General features: G+C 47.8%; 1 protein-coding gene across 2 annotated transcripts in view; it reads left to right on the plus strand.

Annotated features, from left to right (window-relative positions):
* The window catches only part of pag1 (phosphoprotein membrane anchor with glycosphingolipid microdomains 1), a 36,864-nt gene that overhangs the window by 8,398 nt on the left and 3,989 nt on the right, over positions 1 to 24,477 (plus strand). Inside the window, exons 2-8 of one of the 2 annotated variants that reach the window (XM_067256431.1) lie at positions 15,977 to 16,008; positions 17,853 to 18,061; positions 18,391 to 18,448; positions 20,132 to 20,228; positions 20,486 to 20,673; positions 21,096 to 21,524; positions 24,334 to 24,390. In XM_067256431.1, coding sequence (XP_067112532.1) covers positions 17,895 to 18,061; positions 18,391 to 18,448; positions 20,132 to 20,228; positions 20,486 to 20,673; positions 21,096 to 21,524; positions 24,334 to 24,390 — 996 coding nt within the window. In that variant the 5' untranslated portion in view covers positions 15,977 to 16,008; positions 17,853 to 17,894. The remainder of the gene's footprint in view (positions 1 to 15,976; positions 16,009 to 17,852; positions 18,062 to 18,390; positions 18,449 to 20,131; positions 20,229 to 20,485; positions 20,674 to 21,095; positions 21,525 to 24,333; positions 24,391 to 24,477) is intronic. The other variant, XM_067256432.1, reaches the window with a different exon arrangement.

A 24,477-nucleotide genomic window follows, 5' to 3' on the forward strand; every position in this document is an offset into this window, starting at 1 on the left:
ACATCAACACAGCCACACTCCTACACACAGTATACACACATCAACACAGCCACACTCCTACACACAGTATACACACATCAACACAGCCACACTCCTACACACAGTATACACACATCAACACAGCCACACTCCTACACACAGTATACACACATCAACACAGCCACACTCCTACACACAGTATACACACATCAACACAGCCACACTCCTACACACAGTATACACACATCAACACAGCCACACTCCTACACACAGTATACACACATCAACACAGCCACACTCCTACACACAGTATACACACATCAACACAGCCACACTCCTACACACAGTATACACACATCAACACAGCCACACTCCTACACACAGTATACACACATCAACACAGCCACACTCCTACACACAGTATACACACATCAACACAGCCACACTCCTACACACAGTATACACACATCAACACAGCCACACTCCTACACACAGTATACACACATCAACACAGCCACACTCCTACACACAGTATACACACATCAACACAGCCACACTCCTACACACAGTATACACACATCAACACAGCCACACTCCTACACACAGTATACACACATCAACACAGCCACACTCCTACACACAGTATACACACATCAACACAGCCACACTCCTACACACAGTATACACACATCAACACAGCCACACTCACCAGCACGCACACATCAACACAGCCACACTCCTACACACAGTATACACACATCAACACAGCCACACTCCTACACACAGTATACACACATCAACACAGCCACACTCCTACACACAGTATACACACATCAACACAGCCACACTCCTACACACAGTATACACACATCAACACAGCCACACTCCTACACACAGTATACACACATCAACACAGCCACGCTCCTACACACAGTATACACACATCAACACAGCCACACTCCTACACACAGTATACACACATCAACACAGCCACACTCCTACACACAGTATACACACATCAACACAGCCACACTCCTACACACAGTATACACACATCAACACAGCCACACTCCTACACACAGTATACACACGCAACACACAAATTACACACCCACCACAAACACAATCAGAAGTGGTTTCCACATGCATAGAGTGCCGTTACAGGAACTAACTGCACAGCCCGCCTTGCCTTGTCCTCTCATTAGTAAGGATCTACTATAAAAACAGACCTACAAATGACTGCCTCCCAACCCCATAATACACACTTTCACGCATGCAAGCATACAGACGACTTCTCCCTTCCACTCCAGCTGTTCCAGCCTCTGGTGCTTTGAACCCAGATCCATTGACATGGAAGTCTCCGGAACATCAGTTACACTGGATCCCTCAGAGAGATGCCATTGGTTTTCCTCTGAGATGGCCTATTGAGAGAAGTTTGGGGGTGTATGTGTGTGTTCAGTGTGACTAAGACTCAAAGAGTGTGTGCAGTGTTAATACTTCTATATGTATATATATTGTGTGTGTGTGTGTGTTTGTGTACGTGTGATTGGTCTCATCTGCTCTCCGGCTGGGGTCTGACCCCAATGCTCTCTCTGAAAGACCTAGATACACCACGATGCCTCAGCAACAGGGGCTCCAGTACAGTGGTGCTGGGGAGGGGGGGGGGTGGTACTTGGCTCCACTAGTGTGTGAACGACTAACAACAGTGCTCCAGAAACTTCACATCCTATTTCCGTGACGTCCGCTGTGCTGATGCCATCCCAAGGCGGTTTTATGGCTCGGCCTCGGAATGCTTTCACCACACATTTCTCCTGGATGGGGAGGGAGAAGGTCGCAGTATGGGGGTTTTCTGTGTGTAGACTTGGGTGTTGCATATGTCCCGTGTGGCGACTGCGTGACGAATTGCTCGTAGAACGGTATCGATCGAACTCTACTCAATGCGAGCTCTCGTGTGCTGTCTGGGGCTGGCACGCTCTGTCTGTGTCTCGGAGAAGTGTAGAGTGGCACAGGGGTTGTGTGTGGCGGTGTGTGTGTGTGGGAGATGGTGTGTGTTTCTATGTTCATGTCCCTTTTCTGGCAACTGTATCTGTACCTGTGTGTGTGTGTGTGTGTGTGTGTGTGTGTGTGTGTGTGTGTGTGTGTGTGTGTGTGTGTGTGTGTGTGTGTAAATCAGCACCTCTGAAAGGTCTGCATTATCAGCCTCCTGGCGAGCACAACTCTTAGCTCTGTCTGCTCAGCCTCACAGCTCTGTCGCCCTGGGTGACAGGGTTGCTAGGTGATGGATGGACAGTGTGGTATCCCACAGTCAAGCACACACGGTTTCTCTGTTCGAGTTCTCCAACCCAAACGACGAACACATTTTCTTATCGCTAGGCACAATAAAGCATTTGGATAGACATGAGCACAGACTGGGAGGTTCTGCTTCGTGCCACTCATCCTTTAGGATTTTCCTAACCCTCCTAACCCATTATAAATTCACACTGAGATGAAGAGAGATAGGATGCAGAGTGAGACACTGAGACAGAATGAAACAGGAAGGCACTGTCGTTTCCTGTCAGCCGAATAGATAAAGTCTTACCCTGTGCCTTATAGAATCTATTCATATGTATCCTGATAACTGTTAATGTCATGGTTGATGCCTTGAACTCTAACCTAGCGTAAACAATTCTTTTGTCATTTTCACAGAATCCTCTCCTCGTTATTGTTCTGGTTCACTTCCTTTCGCTTCATCAGTGGCTGTTCAGCTGCACATAGTGATTGTGAATGGACTGCTGGAGGTCTGACTGCTTGCACTTGCTTGACAGATGGAAATGAAGAAGAGAAAGAGAATCAGGTGGAAGGCGAGAGTCAGAGAGAGAGAAGGAGAGAGAGAGACTACCGCATAGAAGCGTTAGGCCAACCCCTGGGATATTCCTGGCAGCTGTGGTGTTTGTAGAGTAAAGATTAGGGGAAAATTGCAGTGAGCAGGGCGTCTTAACTTTCCCTGTAGACTGTGTGCGTGTGCGCGCACCACAGTGATGTCACTTGAGAGGCAGCAGTGTCTGCAACAGCTGGGGCAGCTTTAGTCAGGGCCTACCTGCACACACACAACCCTGGTTCTTGTCAGAGTTGGCCCTTGTTTGAATTGCAGTTCAGACAAGACACATTGATTTGACCATTTATTGATAACCATGGAAATAGGTTGCCTTTGAGAGTGGATGTATGAAAAAGAAGCCCTCCCTGCCTCTAAGAACTACCGAACAACGTACATAGAAAATGAGTCAGGGAGCAAATAGAGTAGAAATCCCCTTGATGGGTAGTAACATGAGATGGGGATGGTGGAGGCAGGCAGCAGCAGCACAATAATACAACAAGTGAGTGTACCTGTATCCCTGCGGCATTTCCACTACCGCCTTATCGGACACGGACCTATGGGCTTGGAGTAGCACAGGTGTAGCTGATGAGCGAGATGATGTGCGCTGCCCCAGTGCCATGCCTGGACGAGGCTTCGCTCCTGTTTCACCTTGTTTAGCGAGAATACAGATAGAGTATAGGACTGCTGCAAGGCCCAAGGACACGTGTGTGTTTGTGTGTGTGTGTGTGTGTGTGTGAGAGAGAGAGAGACTGAAAGTGTGTGTGTGTTTGTGCGTGAATGTGTGTGATTATCTCACCCCTTAATCTGCTACTTGTGTTCACCAGACACAAGAGATACAGGAGAACGCAAGAGAACAGAGGTATCCAAAGTCACATTGCTTGTGCTGTCGAATGCTTTCGTTTTTATGAATACTAGAGTGATTTACAAGCCAAGTGTGAGTCCTTTATGCGTGATTATGTGTACGTGTGTGTGTTATGTTGGACCACGCTTCATGACTTCAATGTCAGGCAGCCATAAGTCAATGCAAGGGCTCTTTGTGCCTTGTCATCTTTGCCACATTACTGATACATGCTGCCTAGCGCTTAGCAACAAGCAGACAGGTAATAAAGATCACTCTCTCACACACGTACACACAGACATACACACAGACATACACAAATACACACACACTGTAGAAACACAGCAAGTACACATAAATAATGCTCCTATGCTTGAGCATCCACAGACAAACACAATCGCACACACATACAAAGGAATGAGTGGAAATTATTCGGTACTCTTGCTAGCATACTAGTAAGCCTAACAAGTATGCGAGCTTGCTAACATACCTTGTTTCTCAGGTGTCAAAGGAAGTCTCTCCCTTCAACCCTGCACTTGTAATGGCAGCTGGAGATCATCAGTCCATGGATGTAATCTGTGAAATTCAGTTAAACAAAACCCTGGTTTGAGAAAAGATACTGTACACCTCTTTACTGGAGCTAAGTGAAGTGAAAGCCAGCTAAGCAGATCAATTATTCATGGCAAAATGCTTTAGCGAAGGTGTCCAGTGAAAAACAATAGCTGAAATGTCTATCTGTGTTTCCTGAAGCTATATTGTTTTTTTACCAGTGCCAAATTGCATAATTTCTCAACGAAGAGAATAGCTATCAAAACGATAAACTAATATAAACAACAGTTGTTTCATGTCTGTCTTTTTTAAACCACCTTTTAACTCTCAGTTCCTGTGTGATCATTTCTTAGTGGTCCTGTGACTTGGGCCATTTTGGCAAAATTCCAAACATCTGGGGTGAACTTCCTCTCTCATCTTGCCCGTGGTAGTTCAAAAGGATTTGCTACAATAAAATGAAACGTTGGTTCCAGACTGTTCTGTGAGACCGCTTCACAGCCAAACTTCCCCGACGTAGAAATGGGGCCCTGATGATGTCACGCATTCAGCCTGCCAGTGGCTTTGGTTGCTTGAGGGTGTTGCTTGAGGTTTGGGCGGGATCGAAAAGTTGACCCTGGAACACAGCCAGGAAATTCACAATATCAGGTGGTGCTTGAAATATGTAAACGTTCCTTTCTTGTCCGGTTGTCAGGAGGAGTCAGGCAAGGATGCTGCTTTGCAACTTTCTCTTTCGGTCCTGTACTCTTCCGACATGTTCCTCGCATTTTACTGCGGTGAACATTAAAGCAACACTAGCAGTATTCTTTTTTTACGGGCCGTCTTTGATATATACAGAGGGATCACTTCTCTACACGAACATGACGGTGTGAGCTGTGTACATCAAAGGCTTCAGAGCATGCCAGGTCATGGGTCTTTGTCTTCCGTTGGTTACTTGAAATCCAAGCAACATGATGGCACCACTGGAAGACACTCTTTGTAAATCGGCGTCCATTCAAATGAATGTAATGGTTTTTCATTGTTGTCCTGGAATGATATCCTAAACCTGTGATTTAAATGAAAGTTTCGCAAGCTCTTTCTGACGCATGATTCACTGGCATATATTTGTCTAATGTGAGAGGAGTGGTGGTGAGTGTTTCTACTGGAATGTGGTTTAAATTAAAAAGGAGAAGACGAGGGCTGAGTGTTTTGGAAGAGAGGTTTCTATAAAAGGCCTTAACCGAGCTAGAGTTTCGGGTGTTGAGGAAACCTGTGTACTACAGTAGCTTGCTGGCTAAGATCCCGTGTATTTTAAAAGCCCTATAATCTTTGACCTGGAACAATGGAAGTACAACATTCATACATTTTATAAATAAAACAGACTTTCATAGCTCATAACTGTGACAACTTCAAACACTGCACTTTTTGTAGCCGTTGGCTAGAAACGGATATTGTCTGCCATGCTGGCCAGAAGAGGCAAAGTGAGGTTTCTGTACACTAAAAGAATGGCTTCCTAATTTGCTCAGAGCAAAAGCCACATGAAAGTAAAACAGAGGAAATTAGCCAGGGTCAACTTTCGAGTCTAGACCTGTTCCTAATAATTCAATTACAGACTCCCTTGTGAATTACCTGTGTAGTGTGCGATGTTTGCAGCCTTGTTGTTTTGAAGATGGAGCTAGAAAGAATGACCTACATGTAGCCTCCAACCCCCCCCCCCCACACCCCCCCAAGACTGGTAGCAACTAGCGTTAGCTAGCTAGCATAATCCCCCAACGGCCTAGAAAGTCACTTATCAGAGCAGGTGGTCGGGGGGGGGGATACACAATGGTGTCATCTGCTGCAGAAAGTGTTAAACTCTGCAGGGGTCTGCCATCATCTGCCTTCTCATTTGGAACGTGTTGACGCATTTAGGAAGCAAGGCCCTTTGCTAGCTGTGTGTAGATTGTTTTCTTTGGAGAGAGAGGGGGGCAGGGTGGGGGGACCCAAAAGTGTTTTTCCATGTGTGGGAAATTGTAGCTTGATTTGGACAGATTGCAATGGATACAGCTATTAAGCAAGTGTAGAAGGTGCAACTCTTGACTGAAATGGAAATTTCCAGATTGTGGTTACAGGGCTTTCTAATAGAAAGGGGCCATCATTCTTTCTGGCCAAGCATGAGATTTGAATAATGCCAAGGGTGTGACAGAAAGAAGGCTTCTGTACAAGTGAAAGATAACACGGATCATAAAATCTGACTTTTCTATTCAGTTCACACCTTAGGCTAAACTCGATATTCTCATCTGTCTCCATGATCCCTGCATAGTGCACACATTGCTCCACTTTATCATTGTTATATAGCTCGTTGTGTGACTCAAATTTCCAATGCAGATCTGTCATAACAGAGAATAAGGCTTCTTTTCCAGCTCATTGGCAGGTTCCTCCTGCACCTTGGGCTTTGAGGGTCGTTCTGGTGATGAGATCTAGGAGTCATCCCCCAGTGAACAGCACACTTCCCTGGGGTTGCTTTGTCCAGAAGAGGCTCTCATCTCTTGCCCAATGGACCCGCCCTAACTGGAGTCTTGACAACTGTGTGAGTGTGTGAGTGTGTGAGTGAGTGAGAGAGAGAGAGAGAGAGAGAGAGAGAGAGAGAGAGAGAGAGAGAGAGAGAGAGAGAGACAGAGAGAGAGACCCACTCTCTATCCCCTGTCCTTCAGCCATATTCCCGGGGGTTGCGTGTTTACTCAAGGTTATTTTTGGGTTCTTCAGGAATATTGTCGGCGACAGTGCTCAGACCAGCGTTTCCCCTGGCCCTGCCTTTTCCCTCCCTCGCCCCCTGCTCTGTTTAAAGGACCCCCCTGCTGAAACGCACAGCTCGCTGGACACTGTAACCTTGAAAGGATTCTTCTGGAAATATTTCTGTGCTGTGGAATGGGGGTTGAGGGGTTGTGTGTGTGTCTGTGTGTGTGTGTGTGTGTGTGTGTGTGTGTGTGTGTGTGTGTGTGTGTGTGTGTGTGTGTGTGTGTGTGTGTGTGTGTGTGTGCAAGTGTGTGCGTGTATGCATATATGCGTGTGTGTGTGTATATGTGTGTAGGTGTGCACTCTGTACTTGTGTGTATGTGTGTCTCGTTTAATCAAGTCCCCCCAGCCCAGAGCCTGTTGACAGGAAGCCCTACCGGAGAGCAGGAATGCATCTATCATCCTGTGTGTCTTTATGACTTCAACTCCTCTGGGAGGACTAATGGTGAATATGCAGTAGAGCAACTGGGGTTTAGCAAAATAGCATCCAGTCAATACTGGTGTCTAAGAGAATGTGTGTATGTACGCGTTCCAAATATTACGAAACAGAACAAAACCAACAGTTTATTAGTGATTTCCTAGAACCTTCACACAGTGACACAGTTGGTCATATTTGTAGTCCTGCTGGGACAATTGGTGGCCGGGGTTGTTTTTTTCCTGGAGAGCAAGCAGATTACTAAGAAATCAATTCTACCTTCTCTTTTAATGCCCCTTTGGCTCCTTCATCCCTTTAGATAAAAGCAGTACATAAACACAGATTATTTCTGGAGAAAAAAAGCATAAGCAGTATAATGAAACTTTTAACAATTTATGAATTGAATGCTACAGTGCTAAACAGACCTACACTCCTGTTTTTGTATTTTAAAACAAAGCAATGATGAGCATTTTCTTAAACATTATGACACTATGACGCTAAAGAGAGAATGTGCTTGAGTAAGCAGACTCCGAAGCCTGTCATGGCTGAACTACATATGTTTATTTCTTCTCACGCTGTCTGGATCAATGCACTATCTGGCCAACACAGCACATCGCCACTTGGCACAGATCACCTACTGTACATAGAGTGAAATGTCCTGAGTGTCGTAATGAGTTAGAAATGGACAGTAGCAATAAGATCGTGTGTAAATGTGCCTCTGCCCTCGGGGCAGTTCACAAATAAAGGTTGCATGCATGAACACTCGACCCAGCAAGTGTTTAGTGTGTTAAGTGTCTAGTGGCTTGCTAATGCCCTCACAAGGGAGATGAGTCAGCCAATTAAGAGGTTATAGACGTTTGTATTGCAATGGCGGTGTGCTTTTCATGAGTGGCGCACAAACACGCCCAATAGAGTGAGGGTGCAAGGGCAGGGCAGAGAGGGTTCAATAGGGAGGAGGAATGGAGGGGGGTGCACACACACACACACACACACAATGATTCACCGGCTACCGCTGAGGGTTTCAGACGAAAGTATACGTGCACGGCTCACACGCATTTGTGCGCGTGCGACACGCCTAAGCTTTACGTAGCCTGTCGGCAGGCGGTGGGAACCACCGGCGCGGAGAATAACGTTGAGTGGCACCTCCTTCGCTGCTTCATGGAAGATTACAGCTCCCGAGGATGGATCTGCCTCCAGCAATTTTGGGCACCTTGAAAGTGTCAGAGCCGCTGCGTCTGCAGACTCTGCAGACACAGACGCCTGCAGCCGAAGCGAGCCGTAATATATTCCCCGTCCGTCTAGCGACGGCTGTCGCCTGCTAATTGGCTCATTTTTATTCTGATTGGGTGGCATCGGTCTCTGTGGCTTCTCTGTGGCTTGTGTCACCAGCACGGCTCCCTTCTTGCTGCTCCAGTGAACCTACCAGTGAACCTTTTCTCCGTGTCTGTCTCACCGTTTCCTCTAATGGAGTAACTCAATAACCTCAATGAGATCATAATTCTAGTTGTGGCGCATTGGCCTTTCGATATTTCACATCGTTAGTAAACTCATAATCGAGAGCGTTGTGTAATGGTGTCGATTTCACAAGTGTTACGCAGATGTCACACTGTGCCACTTGATGCCTTTGTGCACCTTTGGATATTGTATACAGTGTTGTGCATCTTAAGGAGTTTACAGCAGTACCCTTGAAGTGCATGCTGTTGTTCTGGTTGTTGTCATGATGGCATGAACAGGGGCAGGATGCAGGGAGGCAGAAGCTGCACCTTCATGCAGCTACTATTGTGGTCACCGTCTCCACCTCCAGCCCTAGCTGTAGACGGCTCCGGTCTTTGAGACCACACTTCCATATTTTTGCATATCTTCCAGGTCCAGGGAGAAATGGCGGACTTCCACCCGGAGGGAGGGTGGGTGGGTGGGGAGAGGGAGTGGTGAAAGAGGGAGGAAGGGATGCGGAAGGATAGAGACCATCCTCAGACAAAGGATTACATTACTGTTGGTGGGAGGGTTTGGAGGGGTAGGTTGCAGTGAGGGATAGGGGGGGGCGGGTGGGTGGTTGCCGGAGAGGGGGGGGGGGGTTGGGTTATGATATAATGTATTCCGACCCTGTGGATCCCTGTCTGATAAATGATGTGCTGGAAAGGTCAGTGTCACCGTCAGCAGAGTGCAGTTGCTGCTAACACAGACCAGGCCACCCTCCTCCATCCCTACCTTCCTTTCTCCCTCCCTTCCTTCTCTTCCCCTCCTTCATTCTTCATTCTTTCCCCTCTCCTCCCCCCCCCCCCACTCCCCCCCCCCCTCTGTCTTTCTCTCTTCCTGCCCCCACTCCTCCCCTCTCAACCCCATCCACTTTCCCTCCACCTCGCCCTCCTCTCGCTCCCTCCCTCCCTCTTCTCCATCGCCTGCTTTCTCATTCGGAGCTTTCTTCACCCCTACCTAGCGTCACTTATCTTACATCATCAGACAAAGGCTTCTAACTAGTCGGCTTTTAGGGTGTGACAATCAAGGCCATGTCCAGAACAGCACCGTGCACCCACCCAACCTCTACCTCGACCCAACCCCCCTCCTACCATTCCTCCATGTTTCTCCATAAAAAAAAAAAAAAAAACTCCACCTCTCCCATCCCCAATTCTCATCCCCGCGTTGTCACATAAATCAGACATTGCCGGGTGTGGGTGTGGGTGGTGGATAGAACACAGTGGAAGGTTCCTCTGGGGGTGTATGGTTGGGCACGGTATAAATACTTTATGTTTTTGTATGTGTTTGTGTATTTTTGGTATGTGTGTGTGTGTGCATGTGTTTGTATGTGCGCATGTCTCTGCATGCTGCCTTTGTGTGTGCGTGTGTGCTAGCCTGCGAAGACATGGCACATCACCGGCCGGCTCCACCAGGCCATCAAGGCCAGTTTAAATGAATCACCCTGCTGCTAATGGCCCGGCTGGGACTCGTAAAGAGACGTGGGCCTCTTGTTTCATTTGTCCGCATGCACCTCCGCCGGCCCCTGCAGAAGGCCAAGCCCTCCAAACATCATTGTCCAAAGGATGCTGTCTTAATATGAGATGTATGGGTGGCTGTCGCTGTGTCTGTGGGGTGTGGGGGGGGGGGGCGGGGGGGGAGTCGCTCTGTGCACAAATGGATGGGTGTGTTTGTGGCTATATCAGAGAGAGAAAGAGAGAGGGACAGAGAGAGAGAGAGAGAGAGAGAGAGAGAGAGAGAGAGAGAGAGAGAGAGAGAGAGAGAGAGAAAAGGAAAGAGAAAAGAGAGAAAGAAAATAGAGAGGGTAAGACGGGCGATAGAGAGTGATAGAGAGGGAGCAAGGGGCCGTTGGAGAGAGATTATGCGTATCTCTCCAGGCGTTTGTTGCATCTCATTTCTGTCATAATGAGTCCTCTCAATGGGCTTCCACACAGACCACCAAAGCCAGGCCAGGCCTCGGTGTGCTCGCCATAGCCCGCTAATCCCTTCACCCCTCTCCTATTCACTTCACAAAAACACAGAATTAAGATGTGATCCATTCTAACCTGATGCTAATCTTCAACTGTTGTTCGCAGAGATCCACCAAGTCTATGAAGACAGCTTCCAGCACAGTGGCTGTGATTTCATGCAGATAAACAGTTGTACACACGCACACATTATGCCTTCTTCTTGCAGCTGACATTAGTGCTCCCCTTGTCCCTAGTTTGCATGCCTCAATAGTTCAGCCTGGAAACATGTTTGCCAAGAAAGTCATTCATATATCTAACATATTCTGGAACTTGGACAGCATAAACTCTAGAAAGGGTATAAAGAGAAGTGTACATTTACATATTCAAATGCTGAGTCTTCAATTGTTGATCTAAATACCAAAGCTGCAACATGGCACAATGACTGGACTCCTATTGGTTTCCCATGATTCATGATAGGTTCAGATCCGGAACCATTGTCACGTATGAGAGGGGAAAAATACATTTTTAGGAATTTTAGCAGACGCTATTAACCAGAGCGACTTGCAGTAAGTACAGGTACATTCCCGAGAGGCAAGTAGAGTGAAGTGCCTTGCCCAAGGACACAACTTAATTTTGCACGGCCAGGAATCAAACCAGCAACCTTCAGATTACTAGCCCGATTCCATAACCGCTCAGCCACCTTGACTCCCAAATACATCGCATTTGCTAGGGGAACAGTGTTCAAGGAGGATTTTCCAGACAGACACAAAACAGCTTGCTACAGATGTATGCACGAGTGGACACATCTTTGTGCGTGCCTTTATTTTGTTTGTCAGTTGGTGTGTCAGCACTCTCTGTTGTTCGTCAGCACTCTCTGTTCTCCATACGTGAGGAGTCGTTGGTCGAGGCGCCAGGGCTTCCTCTTTCTCTGCTCTGTGAGAGAAAGAGAGAGAAACAGAGGAAGAGAGAGACGCAAGACGTCCGAGGAGGCAAAAGAGGAGTGCGGCCCTTTGTAGAAAGAGACCGTTCAAGTCGGTGGAAGGCAGGAGGGAGAGAGAGAGAGAGAGGCGAGGGAGGAGTCGAAACAAAGGAATGGACGAAGGTGGACACGACACACTCAAGAAATCTAGGGTGCTCCATTCCAACCCTATTCTGAGGCCCCTTCACTCCGAGCCTAACAAAACACTCGAACCGAGCCCGGAATGCGGTGTGTTCAAGCTCGAGTTACATTCCCTTCTTCATCTTCCCTCCTGTCTCACCAGCTCCTTGTTTGCGAAGGCAAACACAGTGGGTTTCTTCCCCTGCTTTTTCCACATGATGTGGTTTTAGTATATCTTGGCTGGGAATTGACTCGGCTCCCTACAGTGCTGTCTGGAACTCTTAGCAGTGTCTCGCATTAGCATTAGCCGTTTCTGCTTACCAGCTAACCATTAGAGTCCTATCTGCCACAGTTTAATTTCCCCCCATGAATACAGCTCTGCATTAATCCCCATTCAAAGAGGTTCTGGTCCGTTGGTTGAACAAAAGGCAATGTGCGTCTCGACGTGCGTGTGTGGGAGAATGCAGGCGTGCAAGCGTATGTGTGGGTATGTGAGCTTTGTGTGTGTGTGTGTGTTCTGAGAAAGAAAAGAGTGGGACCAAGGAGGACAGGAAATAGCTCTTGCCCATTAGGGATATGTGACATTAATTTGAAACAGATTCTCTCTCTCTCTCTCTCTCTCTTTCTCTCTCTCTCTCTCTCACTCTCCCACACACACACACACGCACACAGCTTCTCCTACTGTAAACACTCTCATAGAGGTCACCCTAGGGCACAGCTGTCACTAAACACTGGGAATGACAGGGCCATGATGTGACAGAAGGATGAGCAACCAAAGATTTGGAAAACTGACAGTTTTTTTCTTGTGTGATCTGTTTTGTAAAACAAAATTCAGGAAACGCTAAATCAACGTGATCCTTCTTTTTCTAGATCTGGACAGACTTGGTTGCTTCCTGTAATGCTTGAATCATTTTTTGAAGAGAGAGAAAGAGGCTCTTGGTGTTTTCTCTCTTTGTATTGCTGAGAAAAGAGGAAGAGTCTAAATAGTGGAGGTCAGCTCCACATCCGAAATGATGCAGTTCACACTTCACATTAACCAAGACAGATTCGTTCCCCCACACTATATTATTAACCCTTGGGACTGATGTGGTAACCAAGGCAACGTTGAGTCTGACCGTTGATTAAAACAAAGGGCTCTAATTGATGTTGGCCCCCACAGACTACACACAGCAACACAATCACACAGACTTACCCAGATTACACAAACACACACATGCAGACAGAGACAGACACTGATTGGTGCATTAGCCGCTCCGAGGCACCACTGCCGTTCATCAAACAGTCACCCCCACCCCACCACCTCGTCCACCCTTCCCTCCCCAGCCCTCAGGGCCTGCGGTTGTTCCTGAACATACTGCACTATTAGTCACAGTCGGTTAGCAAGGAATGAGAGGAGAGGAAAGAGAGGAGATGAGTGTGTGCGTGTGTCCAGTCCTGGTCCCTGCGTCCCATCTCACTCCCACGGCCGCAATGTCTCACGCATGGTCAGTTCACTACGATATGGTCAGCGTAGTGGGTGTATGTGTGTGTGTGTGTGTGTGCATGTATCCATCTCTGCCTGCATTGGCAGTCGGGGTACCTCCCTGAGGTCCGTGAGGGGGTCATCCCCAGATGCGTCGTGGGAATTGCAGCGCCCCATGCTGATCAGCGTGTCATCGATTAGGCCGTCCCAGCGACCCCGGGCCGTAGCGCAGGGGGGAGGGATAAGGACAAAAGGAAGCACACCCACTCGTGAGCAGCCGGTCGGCTGGCGAAGCGAGAGCCGCTGAGGGGGGGATATCAGGATGAGAGGTGGAGAGAGGACCCCACTCCAAGTTGTCTTGGAGGGGTTTCAAGTTTTAGCCCTTCAAATGACAGCCAGTCAGACAGACAATGATGTGGACCTCAGTTTGCACACAGACCTGCGGTTGCCGTGCGCGTTTCTCTGATAAAGCGCGGAGATCGTTCAGTTGGGTATGATTGGCGCGTCACTCTTTTAGCGGATTTAAGAACATTTTCTGTGAAATTTCATCCATGCAGGATTGCATGACATGCACATGGCATGAATATGCATAACTTTGAATAATTTCTGCTACAGTAAAGTTATCACATGCCATTTTTGTCTGCTTCAGCATTTTGATTACACCTCACTTAGAGTCTGTTCGCAGTTCCAAACTAAGAAAATTATCTTTTATTACATTCTCGCCTCCGCCCTAAAATATTTAAGGTGGGATGTTATTTCCGTGCACATTTTTTTCAAATCAAATTAATCATTCTGGAAATCCCTCACTAGCACAGGTTTAATGATTTTTCCTTCGTGTTTTTTCACAAGCCATCCAGCTGCGCTTCAGTTTGCTGTCCTCCAAGTTCACCAGGATCCTTCATGGAGTCACAGAGCCTCATATTGTCTGTTGGCGTGCCGGATCATTTTTCCTCTTTCTTTCCATCTACCTCTCTCTTTTCTCTGCTCCTTCTCTCTTTCACCATCACTCTCTCTCCCTCTCTTTCTCTCTCTTTCGCTCTCTCTCTGTCTTCGACTAGCCAGCAACAGCTTGCCAGACAGACACAGGTCCCACGGGAACACACACGCACATACAAAAACACACACAATCACACACACACACACACTCTAGGGCATCTCAATGATAAGACTTCACAACCCACTCAGGGCTGACTATACCACTACCTCAGGCTAACTATATTTTATTGCTTGGCGGGAGACCCTCACATTTCAACTGGAATGTTCCAGAAACATTACAGTTCAAATGGCTTTTCCATTCGGGCGTTTTCAACGGAAGCGACCACATCGATTCTACTCTCTCCAAGACTCTTGTGTCGGGGGGTAGTTTGGAGAGGGGGGTGGGGGGGAGGGCTAGGTGCCTAGGAGAGGAGGAGGAGGAGAGGAGGAGGAGGAGAGGAGGAAGATGTGCCTCAGTTCTTGGCTGGCAGGCTCGCTGTTCTCTATGGGCTCATGTACCATTTGAATGTATTTTAGTACTTTTCCATAGTGCAGAGGATATTTGATTGTTCTTGGGTGATATGGTTACACAAACACAAACACACAAGCAAATGATGTACACAGACACATATCGAACAGCCATGCACAGACACACAAACACACACGCCCTTCATCTTTTCGATCATGCTGTTTGAGGGCGTTTGATTTAAGTCATTTCTCAGTCTGTTGGTTCAAGCTCACTTCATCCACTCCATCCTGTCCACCTGTGAAGCTGTGGTCAGGGAGCCATGATTTAAACATTAGGAGCAGGATTCTTTTTTTCTCCAACAGAAATAGACACTGAGGTGGAGGGTTGGGGGGGGGGGGGGGCGACGACACTTGCTGGTTGCCATGGCAATGCGGCGTTGATGCCAGTTTGTAATTATGTTGCGCGTTTCTCTCCCTCTCGATTTCACACAAACACGTCCACATATGCAAGCACGTACTCGCATTCTAGCGAGAAAAACAATCTGACAGGCTCCCGCTTTCGCTGTTTTGCTGTCTAGCTCCACCGTTTGGTGGTCGTGAGCGGGGTGGGGTTAGAGAGGGTGGGGGTGGATAACAGGCTGGCAACAGGCTTGCAACAGGCTGGTTACAAATACCTGGATCTCACGTTTGACGCTTGACTGTGTTGGATCACTGCATATTAGAGAACTGCTGGGTGGTTTTGCTGACAGCAGGGTTTTTTTTTCTAGCTTAAGCTAAAGATGTCATCAGGCCTCCGTCACGCCAGGCTAGTCCCTGAACAGGATTCACCCTAAGCCCATTCCTTTACCTGTCTAATGGGAGAAAGCCAGACGAGGTCAGGACAGATCGTATCTTCGGATGATGTCACCGTGCTGTGATGTCATCTAGTTATCACTGTTCACGCTGCCGTCTGTGTTGCTGCGTGAACAGGTCTGACCACATTCCAGGTGTTTCAGAGGGCGTGCCTGTCCTCACTCCCCCCCCCCCCCCCCACAGGTCCGAATCATGTGATCTTAGATGTGAAAAGGAGGAGACTAGGAAACACAACGTGGGGATTACTCTTTTTGGAATGGAATTGTGCCCCCTGTGCTGCTAGTAACTCTCTGTTCTGCTCATCCCCCACAGGCAAGGTCGACCTGAGATCCAGAGGTGCCAAGGTAAGATCCCGTTTGCTGTTCGCCCCGGGGCTTGAGGGGAATGTTTCAGGCACGTTCCAGGTGCCTCAAATGGGACAAATGATGTAGGAACGTTCCCTTGCTGTGGCGTTTCTTTTGCTGTCAAGACGATGCTTCGCCAAGTTTTTAGTCTCTATCATTCCTCTGGTGTCAGAAGCCCAAGAAATCACCCGAGATGCATTTGAAATTGTACTCTCTATGCTACACGGTCGGTTAGCATTGTTGTGCTCTTTCTGCATGAAGTTTGCGCTCCCAAGCTCCCACGCTCGACTACTTAATTTACATAGGAGAAAGCCGGCATAATAGTCTTTTCATGCAAGCACACACACACACACAGGTCTTGTTTGTCAGTGGGATAACAGTCCCAGATATGATTTACCCTCTCCTTCCTAGTGCTGTGTTTTCACTGTTTCGACTGATTGAGAAGGGAAGGTCACATATACTGAAAAGAGAGTTGTGTCTTGTTTCTTTCCTCTCTCTCTCTCTCTCTCTCTCTCTCTCTCTCTCTCTCTCTCTCTCTCTCTCTCTCTCTCTCTCTCTCTCTCTCTCTCTCTCTCTCTCTCTCTCTCTCTCTCTCTCTCTCTCTCTCTCTCTCTCTCTCTCTCTCTCTCTCTCTCTCTCTCTCTCTCTCTCTATGTCTCTCACACATTCAAACTCACTCAAAGCACTGCACACCGCAGAGCCTCCTTCGCCAGTCCACAGACAAACGAACGCACAAATGTGCCCATGTAGTGCGTGGAGGTCAGAAGCAAACTCCCCTTCCATCTTCCAGTTAAGGAATGGGACCTGCATGGGAGATGCGCAGGAACTTCTCTTGCCACGCAGACTGCACCAGAGTTGTTTTTTTGAAGTGGATAACTGCAGTGTGTTTCTGCACTACTCTGCACCCTGGTGGCAAATGGCAGAAACTAGCAATGTGTAGGACATACTGTATGCAAAGGAAATTTATTATCATCCTGGGAGGATGGTCTTTAGATAACCATTGTCAATTACTATTTTATCAAACTTTACACTAACTCTTAATTAACTGTTGCTTGTTGTGTGACCCAATGTCAAGTCATGTCCTTGATTCTGATAGGCTTGCTGTGGGAAACGCCTTTATTATCAGCACCACAGGTATCCATAGATGACTGTAATGGGATTAGCTCGAAGGATATTTTGGTTTAGGATTACAGAGGGCTGCAAGACAATGCAATGTCTTCATGCAATGTCAGATACTGATAAATTAGGGATTAAAACACGCTACGCTATCCTAATCCATTTGGAGTGTGATTTGAATTGCCAACGTGCTCTACAGTGTAGTGTTCTGGATGAATGCTTTTGACAAAGTGTGTGGCGTTAATTGTGTTATTATGGGTTCTGAAGAGTCTTAGTGACTCCATTAGCCTTCATTACACAATGGTCCAAAGGTTTGTCCCTAATAAAGAGATCATATTTGTATACAGGGATGATGATGTTATCTATACTGGAGGCATAGCATAGTAAAGGGATTATGCATTGGCATAGATATAACAACAATTTCTTGTTCTTGTTCAAAATCAGAAATCACCCAAACTAGTATATCATGTATAAGTATGTCATGTGAGAAAGGGTAGTTAAACGTCTAAAGAAAGATTTACGTTGCTTGTAATATGTACAGATTGGACTAGTAAACATAATTCGTGCCTGAGAAAGAATGAACCAAGTATCCATAGTTTGTCTTGAGTTTGCTTCTAATGAGCTTAATTACATTTCTCGTTGCTGCACCTGACATTGACCTTCCCCAAAATCCTTACAATACAGTTCTGTACTCTGTGTGTGTGTGTGTGTGTATTCTCTCCCCTAAGGCTGTGTGTCCAGTGGGTGGAGCTCCTAGTGTGTGATGCATCATGGCTCCGGTACTGAGTGCCTTGTGGGGGCCGGAGGGGGCGGGCTCTGGGGTCGCCAGGGCGACGTCGCTCGGCAGCGAACAGCTGGTCCTGGTGGGAACCCTGACGGTCATCTCTGCCTTCGTGCTGCTCTCTGTGCTGCTGCTGCTGTGTGCTGGCTGCCAAGGGTGAGTGGGGGAAAACACACACGCACACACTCACACACACACACACTCACACACACACACTCACTCCCACACACACAACTCGAATAACAAAAATTGGAAGGAAACTCACAGGCAGATTACCATGACGACTGAACTCATACATACACACGCTCGCTCAAGCACTCCGACCACCATACTGCATTTGGCAACGCTACAACAGTGAAACACCTATCTATGAAGAGAAGTACCAAAGCACATCGTTTCCTAACCCCACCCCCCAGGCTATCTTTTAAATCGCAGTCTCTGTTCTCCTTCCTCTTTTGTCTTCCTTCTCCATTTCTTGTCCTCAGGCAAAAGAAAGCGAGTCCTCACCCAACAAATGGTGACCACGAGACCTTGATGAACGGCGTAAGTTGGAACCGAGTCCTTGTAGAAAAAACTCTTACCTTTCTTCTTGGAACAGATACTTTAACTAGCTAAACTCTCCGGGTGGACAGGGCCTACAAAAGCCTCGGAGTTATCTATTGAATATTATATATTGAAGAAAATGCATTACGCAATAGGCCGCACACCTTCATTCAGAATGAAGGTGTGCGGCCTGGAGAAGAATGCCTGGGAGTGCCGGAAGGTGTATGTGGTGCCAGTGTTTGATCTTTACAGTGTTTTGGTAAAGGAAGCACAGAGGACGTGTCAGGGTTTTCTGTTGATGACAGGAAAGGCTGTTAGCGTGCAGTAGCCGTCAACGACAATTAGCATGCAGCAGAGGAAGAGATGAGGAGACTTCCTCATTTTACCGGGGTTAAAGGTGAACACCACGACAAAATAACCAATCAGTCTTCAAACATATTCACCTGTCTGACATGGCAGCTGATGGAGAACGTTTTTGTCTCATTTTGTCTGGCGGTAGGAATAGCGGTTTACTAATGGCGTGCCTGATGTGCTGTTAGCTTGATTTGTGGACGCCAGCTGGGTTGTGATTCAGTCTTCAGTGTGTGTGTGTGTGTGTGTGTGTGTGTGTGTGTGTGTGTGTGTGTGTGTGTGTGCACGTGTGCGTGCACGTGTGCGTGCTTGTCAGTCATGACTGCCGCATTAGCATCTATAATGACCACAGGGAGAGAGAGGTCTACATACACAACCTGTCTCACGCACGTACACAAAAACATGGGTATAGCTCAGTGGAAGAGCATTTGACTGCGAAACAAGAAGTGGCAAGCCTAAGATCCCCTTTCACACATTAGATAAGAGTGCATGCTAAAATGAAGGCACGCACACACATATTATGCCGTTTGATGATGATAAGGTAAGTACGGGTGTGTATTTGTCTGGCATTGTTGAATTAAATCAAATAATGAAAATGATAATACAACGAATAAGACTGGAGGATGCAAGACTATGACCATGCCAGTAAGAGCCGGGTCCATTTAAACATTCACGATAAAAGAAAAAACCCCAATATGTAAACGCCCAAGAGAAGATTGCCCGACAGATAAAGGGATGTTCTTCGACCCTTGGGCTGTCACGCTCAATCGATAGCGGCAAGGGCACGGCAATCGGTTTCCATCTGATGGAGCACCGGGGCGGGGGGTATGGGGGGGGGGGGGGGGGGGGGGGTGGAGGGGGGAACACAAAGAGGAGGGGCAGGCTGACGCCGTGACGTGCGTCAGGCAGTGACAGGTTCAATGGGGCTCCTGTCTCTTTCGGATGGGCTGAGTGGTGCTTCCCCCGGTGACCCTGTGCCGTCAGGATCTCCATCATCTTGACCCCCCCGACCCCCCCCCCCTCCACTCGTGGCGGGCCGTTATTGCAGTGGCCACTAGGTGGTGATATGGAGCTGTTGCTCGGCATGTGCTTCGCTCTGTGGTTGTCAGTCTCTCTGTACTTGTTTTTGCTGCCGTTTCGCTCGCTTTCCCTCTCTTTGTCTTTCACTGTCTCTCTCTCTCTCTCTCTCTCTCTTCCAAGTACAAAATAATAGAAAAGGGATACCAGAGCCACACTCTGGTATCCCTTTTCTATTATTTTGTACTTACCAATGGGCTTACCAGATACCAGCCTCACCCCAGTATGTTTATTCCATTTGTTATTCTTTCTCAGGTGTCTGAGAAAGAAGCAGTCAGCCAGTCTGTCGATAGCCCGGGGACTGACCTGGTGGTCAGTAGCTCTCATAATGGCCCTCTCACCAGCGGTACAGGTAACATCAAGACCCTTTTGTTGATTTCCAGGGCGTAGGAGCCTCTATTGTGAAACGCTCTTGATAGGAGATATCTGCTTTGATATGAATGTCATCTGTCACGGTCGTCAGTGAAATAGTCCCAAAACGCAATTCACCGTGTCTTCCTTCACCCTCACCACATGCTTGCACGCGCATACACACACACTCACACACACACATTCAAACTCGCGCACACACACACACACACACATTTGATCTCCCTCACTGCCCTCCAGTGCTGACAGACACCCAGGACACGAGCCCCCACCCATCTGAGGAGATGCTCTCCAGCCAATCAGAGCTCAGGTCATCCAAGTGCCCGCAGGACCGTGAGCTACCCAGCATCCCTCCCAACAGCGCCCTGGAGGGCATGATTGGGGGGTCTGGCGACGAACCCCCTGCCACAGGGGACGGTACCTATGAGGTGAGGGGGTGGACGGCTGGTTCATTGGCAGATTTTCTTGATGAGAAGAGAAAGAAAATACGAAAAACGCCAATACCGTACTTATTTCAGTATTTTTAAATGTGTAATTTCTGCTTAGAATGTGGAGTACTACATTGAATTATTTAAACTCAAATCTTCACTTGAAATGCCACCCACTGACATCATTTGACAGCTGACTTTTTGGTGGCACAGCTGGCCTGAAAGTATTCAAGGAAGTTTCGATCCAGCGCAAGTGTTTGTTAGACACAGAGACACACGTTATCGAATGCAAGACCTAAGCATGACTTCACTGTTCATGGGGAGAATAACGTCAGAATAAGCAAGGCATGAGTTAACAGGTGAACATGTGGCGGCGTGTAAAGGCACACAGTGAGCGCGTGCGTGCCCTGACTCCTCCCCAGGTGGTGAAAGAGGTGGTGTCCGCCTCCAGGGACGTGAGCGTGGAGGACTCCCTCTACGAGACGGTCAAGGAGCTGAAGGAGCACCCTCCCCCGCCGTTCCTCAACGGTACGCCCCACCCCCACCACCACCCCCCGGCCTCCGCCCTCCTCAACGGCCTCAGCCCCGGCACCCCGGAGCGGGGCCCGCTGTGCGCCGGTGTGGAGTACGCCTCGGTGGACCTCAACAAGAAGAGCCGCTACAGCGCCGACCTGGAGGCCCGGAGGTCGGCCTCGCCAGCCTCCTCCGTGGCGGGGCTGGCGTCCTCGCCGGGGGAGGAGCCCGAGGAGGAGGAGCGACCGCCTCCCGTGCCGGACAAGGTGCTGGACGAGAACGACAACCAGACGGGCGTGTCGGCGCCCAGGGAGGGGCTGCCGCTGCACAACGGAGAGGTGAGTGTGTGTGTGTGTGTTTGTTGACGTGCGTGTGCTTCTTTGTGTGATGTGTACTTGGGGTGTTTGCGTTCACTGAATGTTCACTTTTGTGGGCGCACTGACACCCTCCGTGTTTCGTGCGTGTGCGGATCGCCGCGCTCATGTTCCCTCGCATCGACAAAAGACTGGAGACGATGCTGACGAGACGATGCAAAGCCGTCCTCCGAAAGGGAATCAAATCGATTCATGTCTGTGTATTAGCTGGTGAGCCGTCTAACTTCCAATCCCCCCGCGCTGGCGTCAGCCGAAGTAAGCTGGAGGAGGCAGAGAACAATGGAGAGAGACACGTCTCCTGCTCAATTACAACACGTCGTTAAGCCGCCCCGCTCTTCCTCTCCAGAGAGAGAGAGAGAGAGAGAGAGAGAGAGAGAGAGACAGAGAGAGAGAGAGAGAGAAAGAGAGAGAGAGAGAGAGAGAGAGAGAGGGAGAGGGAAGTGAGCAGCGGCATACAAATGAAGCCATCTGTGGAGGAGAGCGGGAGTAAGGGAGACAGCTCTCATGTCTGGTGGCGTAAAGTTAGGAAAACCACCCTCCCAGCATGGGCCCTTCCTCATGCAGGCACACACACACACACACACACACACACATACACACACACACATACACACACACATCCTCTCTTCCTGTCCTCTACACACAGACACCACAGGCACAAAACACTGCACACTCTATGCCACACACACACACACACACTCACACACACACACACATCAGAACATCACTCATCCACACGGGAGGGAGCTATTTCATCTGATCTCCTTTGTGTCTCCCCTAGCAGAAACCTTCTCGTCTTCCTCCGTCTTTGTGTCAGCCAATTAGATGATCAGGATTAGAATATCTTCTTTGGGTGGCAGGCCATGCAGGCCAGTCCTGGTTGACCTCGAATAGGAAGCCACAATAAACCACTGGGCCAAAAACCTCCCTGGAGCGCTTGTCTGCACACACACACAGGATTCCCAACCCCAAATCCACTGTGTCGGAATGTCTAGTCAGCATTCAAATCTGCTATTTGCCCTTTGCCTTGTCTTCCAACCCCCAAATTATATACATACACACCAACATGTACACACACACACACCCTGGGGTTAAACATGCATGTTCCTTGTGGTGATATGTGTGTGGTTGGTGATTTGTCTTGTCAGACATGTGTGTATACATGTACATGTGTGTGTGTGTGTGTGTGTGTGTGTGTGTGTGTGTGGGGGGGGGAAGGGTTTCTGTGGTGTGTCCTCATGCCTGCTGAGAGCCAGCTGCCCACAATCGCTGTGACAGACCAGCGTCGTGATGGATGGCATATGACCCCCCCCCCCCACACACACACACACACACACACACACAGAGTCTGCATGTTTCTGTCTGAGGGGGATTCCCATGGTAGCCCCGCAGTCGTTCAAAACACTCTCACAATCTCTCTCTTTGTTCTCCACCTATTTTCTCTCCTGTACTGTATTACAGTCATTGAATCTTTCCAAACCAGACGTCTCTGGTGTCTGAGATGACTTGACTGAGCATGGCCCGCAGATGCACAAGTGTTTCATGTGGGCTGACAAACAGGGAGAGTTTCTTAGACAAACTGTGACTTTCACCTTGTCAAACCGTCGAGTCATATGTCGCCGATGGGAACGGGTGTCGTTATTTTCGGAGGACGTTTACGTGCGCGTGTGGAAAGCTGCCTGCTTGACTTGTATCTCGCACCACACACCATCTGACTGACATCACCTGGGGCATCATTGGGGGCTTTGAATTAGAGTTGATGAACAAATATTGTTGGAGGCACGATGAGGCATGCCGGAGATGGGGTCATGGGTGCTCTCTGTGTATCCATGCACGTCATCCGAGGAAATCGAATTAATTGCTTTGCTAATTAAAGGAAAACTGAATGCCCATCTGCTGGGTTAGACGACACGTTTGTCTATAAGCATCCCTGTTAACTCGAGCTCTTAGATGGTGACATGGAGACATTAGAGGATTTTTGTAAATACTCTTTTTTCCTACTGGTTTTGAGAATATAAAAGAAAAGATGATGGTGTTTTGGTTTCCCGACATGATTCATAAAGCCTAAACGGTTATTTACATTTAATCAAAAGCAATTTCTAGACAACATGCTGGGGGCTTTATTCTTCTGGAGAAAAATGATCAAATTGGAGATGTCTACGGTGATAGATGGAATACATATTTACATCCTGAATTGCATTTCGATTATTTCCATGGAGAGATAACATCACATTATTATTATTGGTAGTATCATATATCTGTACCCTATTATATATGTACTTACACATACTTTTTTTTTCTGAGAAATAAGGTTATTATGAATTTGCAGTATGTGGTCATTGAGGGAACATACAAGGTTACCCTAAACATTCTACTGATCAACCAATAATGAGAGTGGTCTTTAAAATACACATTTTATGCTTACAGAGGAACTGACCCATCCAATAAATAAATACAAAGATATATTCGTAACTTATGACGTCTTCTCATTTAGTGCCTGGTGTGTTGCTAAGTGCTGTCATATCTGCACATTTGCACATTTGTAGATTGATGTCTTTCCCAATCTATCACAAGACAGGAACTTCACACGAACCGCCACTGGCTGTTGACATTCAATCAGTTACTTGACATTTTAAATGAATGAGCTGTTAGAAATTATGTTGGCTAATATATAAAGCTGTCACCTAGTATTGTGCTATATTGTTTTACACAGAGAATCATCTTATGTTACTTTTTAAAGTGTATTTTATTTGTATTATTTTTTTTTCCCCAGGTGCACTTACCCATGTCCCCCTCACCTGATCTTGACAGACTAGCTATGGAGAACGAGGTAGGTTGTCATGTTTTACGTTGACCTCACACTAAATAAAACCCACTTCAGGTATTTTATCATTTTTCTAATAATAGCTGCATAATT

The sequence above is a fragment of the Osmerus mordax genome, chromosome 18 (assembly GCF_038355195.1).
Source record: "Osmerus mordax isolate fOsmMor3 chromosome 18, fOsmMor3.pri, whole genome shotgun sequence".
NCBI lineage: Eukaryota > Metazoa > Chordata > Actinopteri > Osmeriformes > Osmeridae > Osmerus > Osmerus mordax.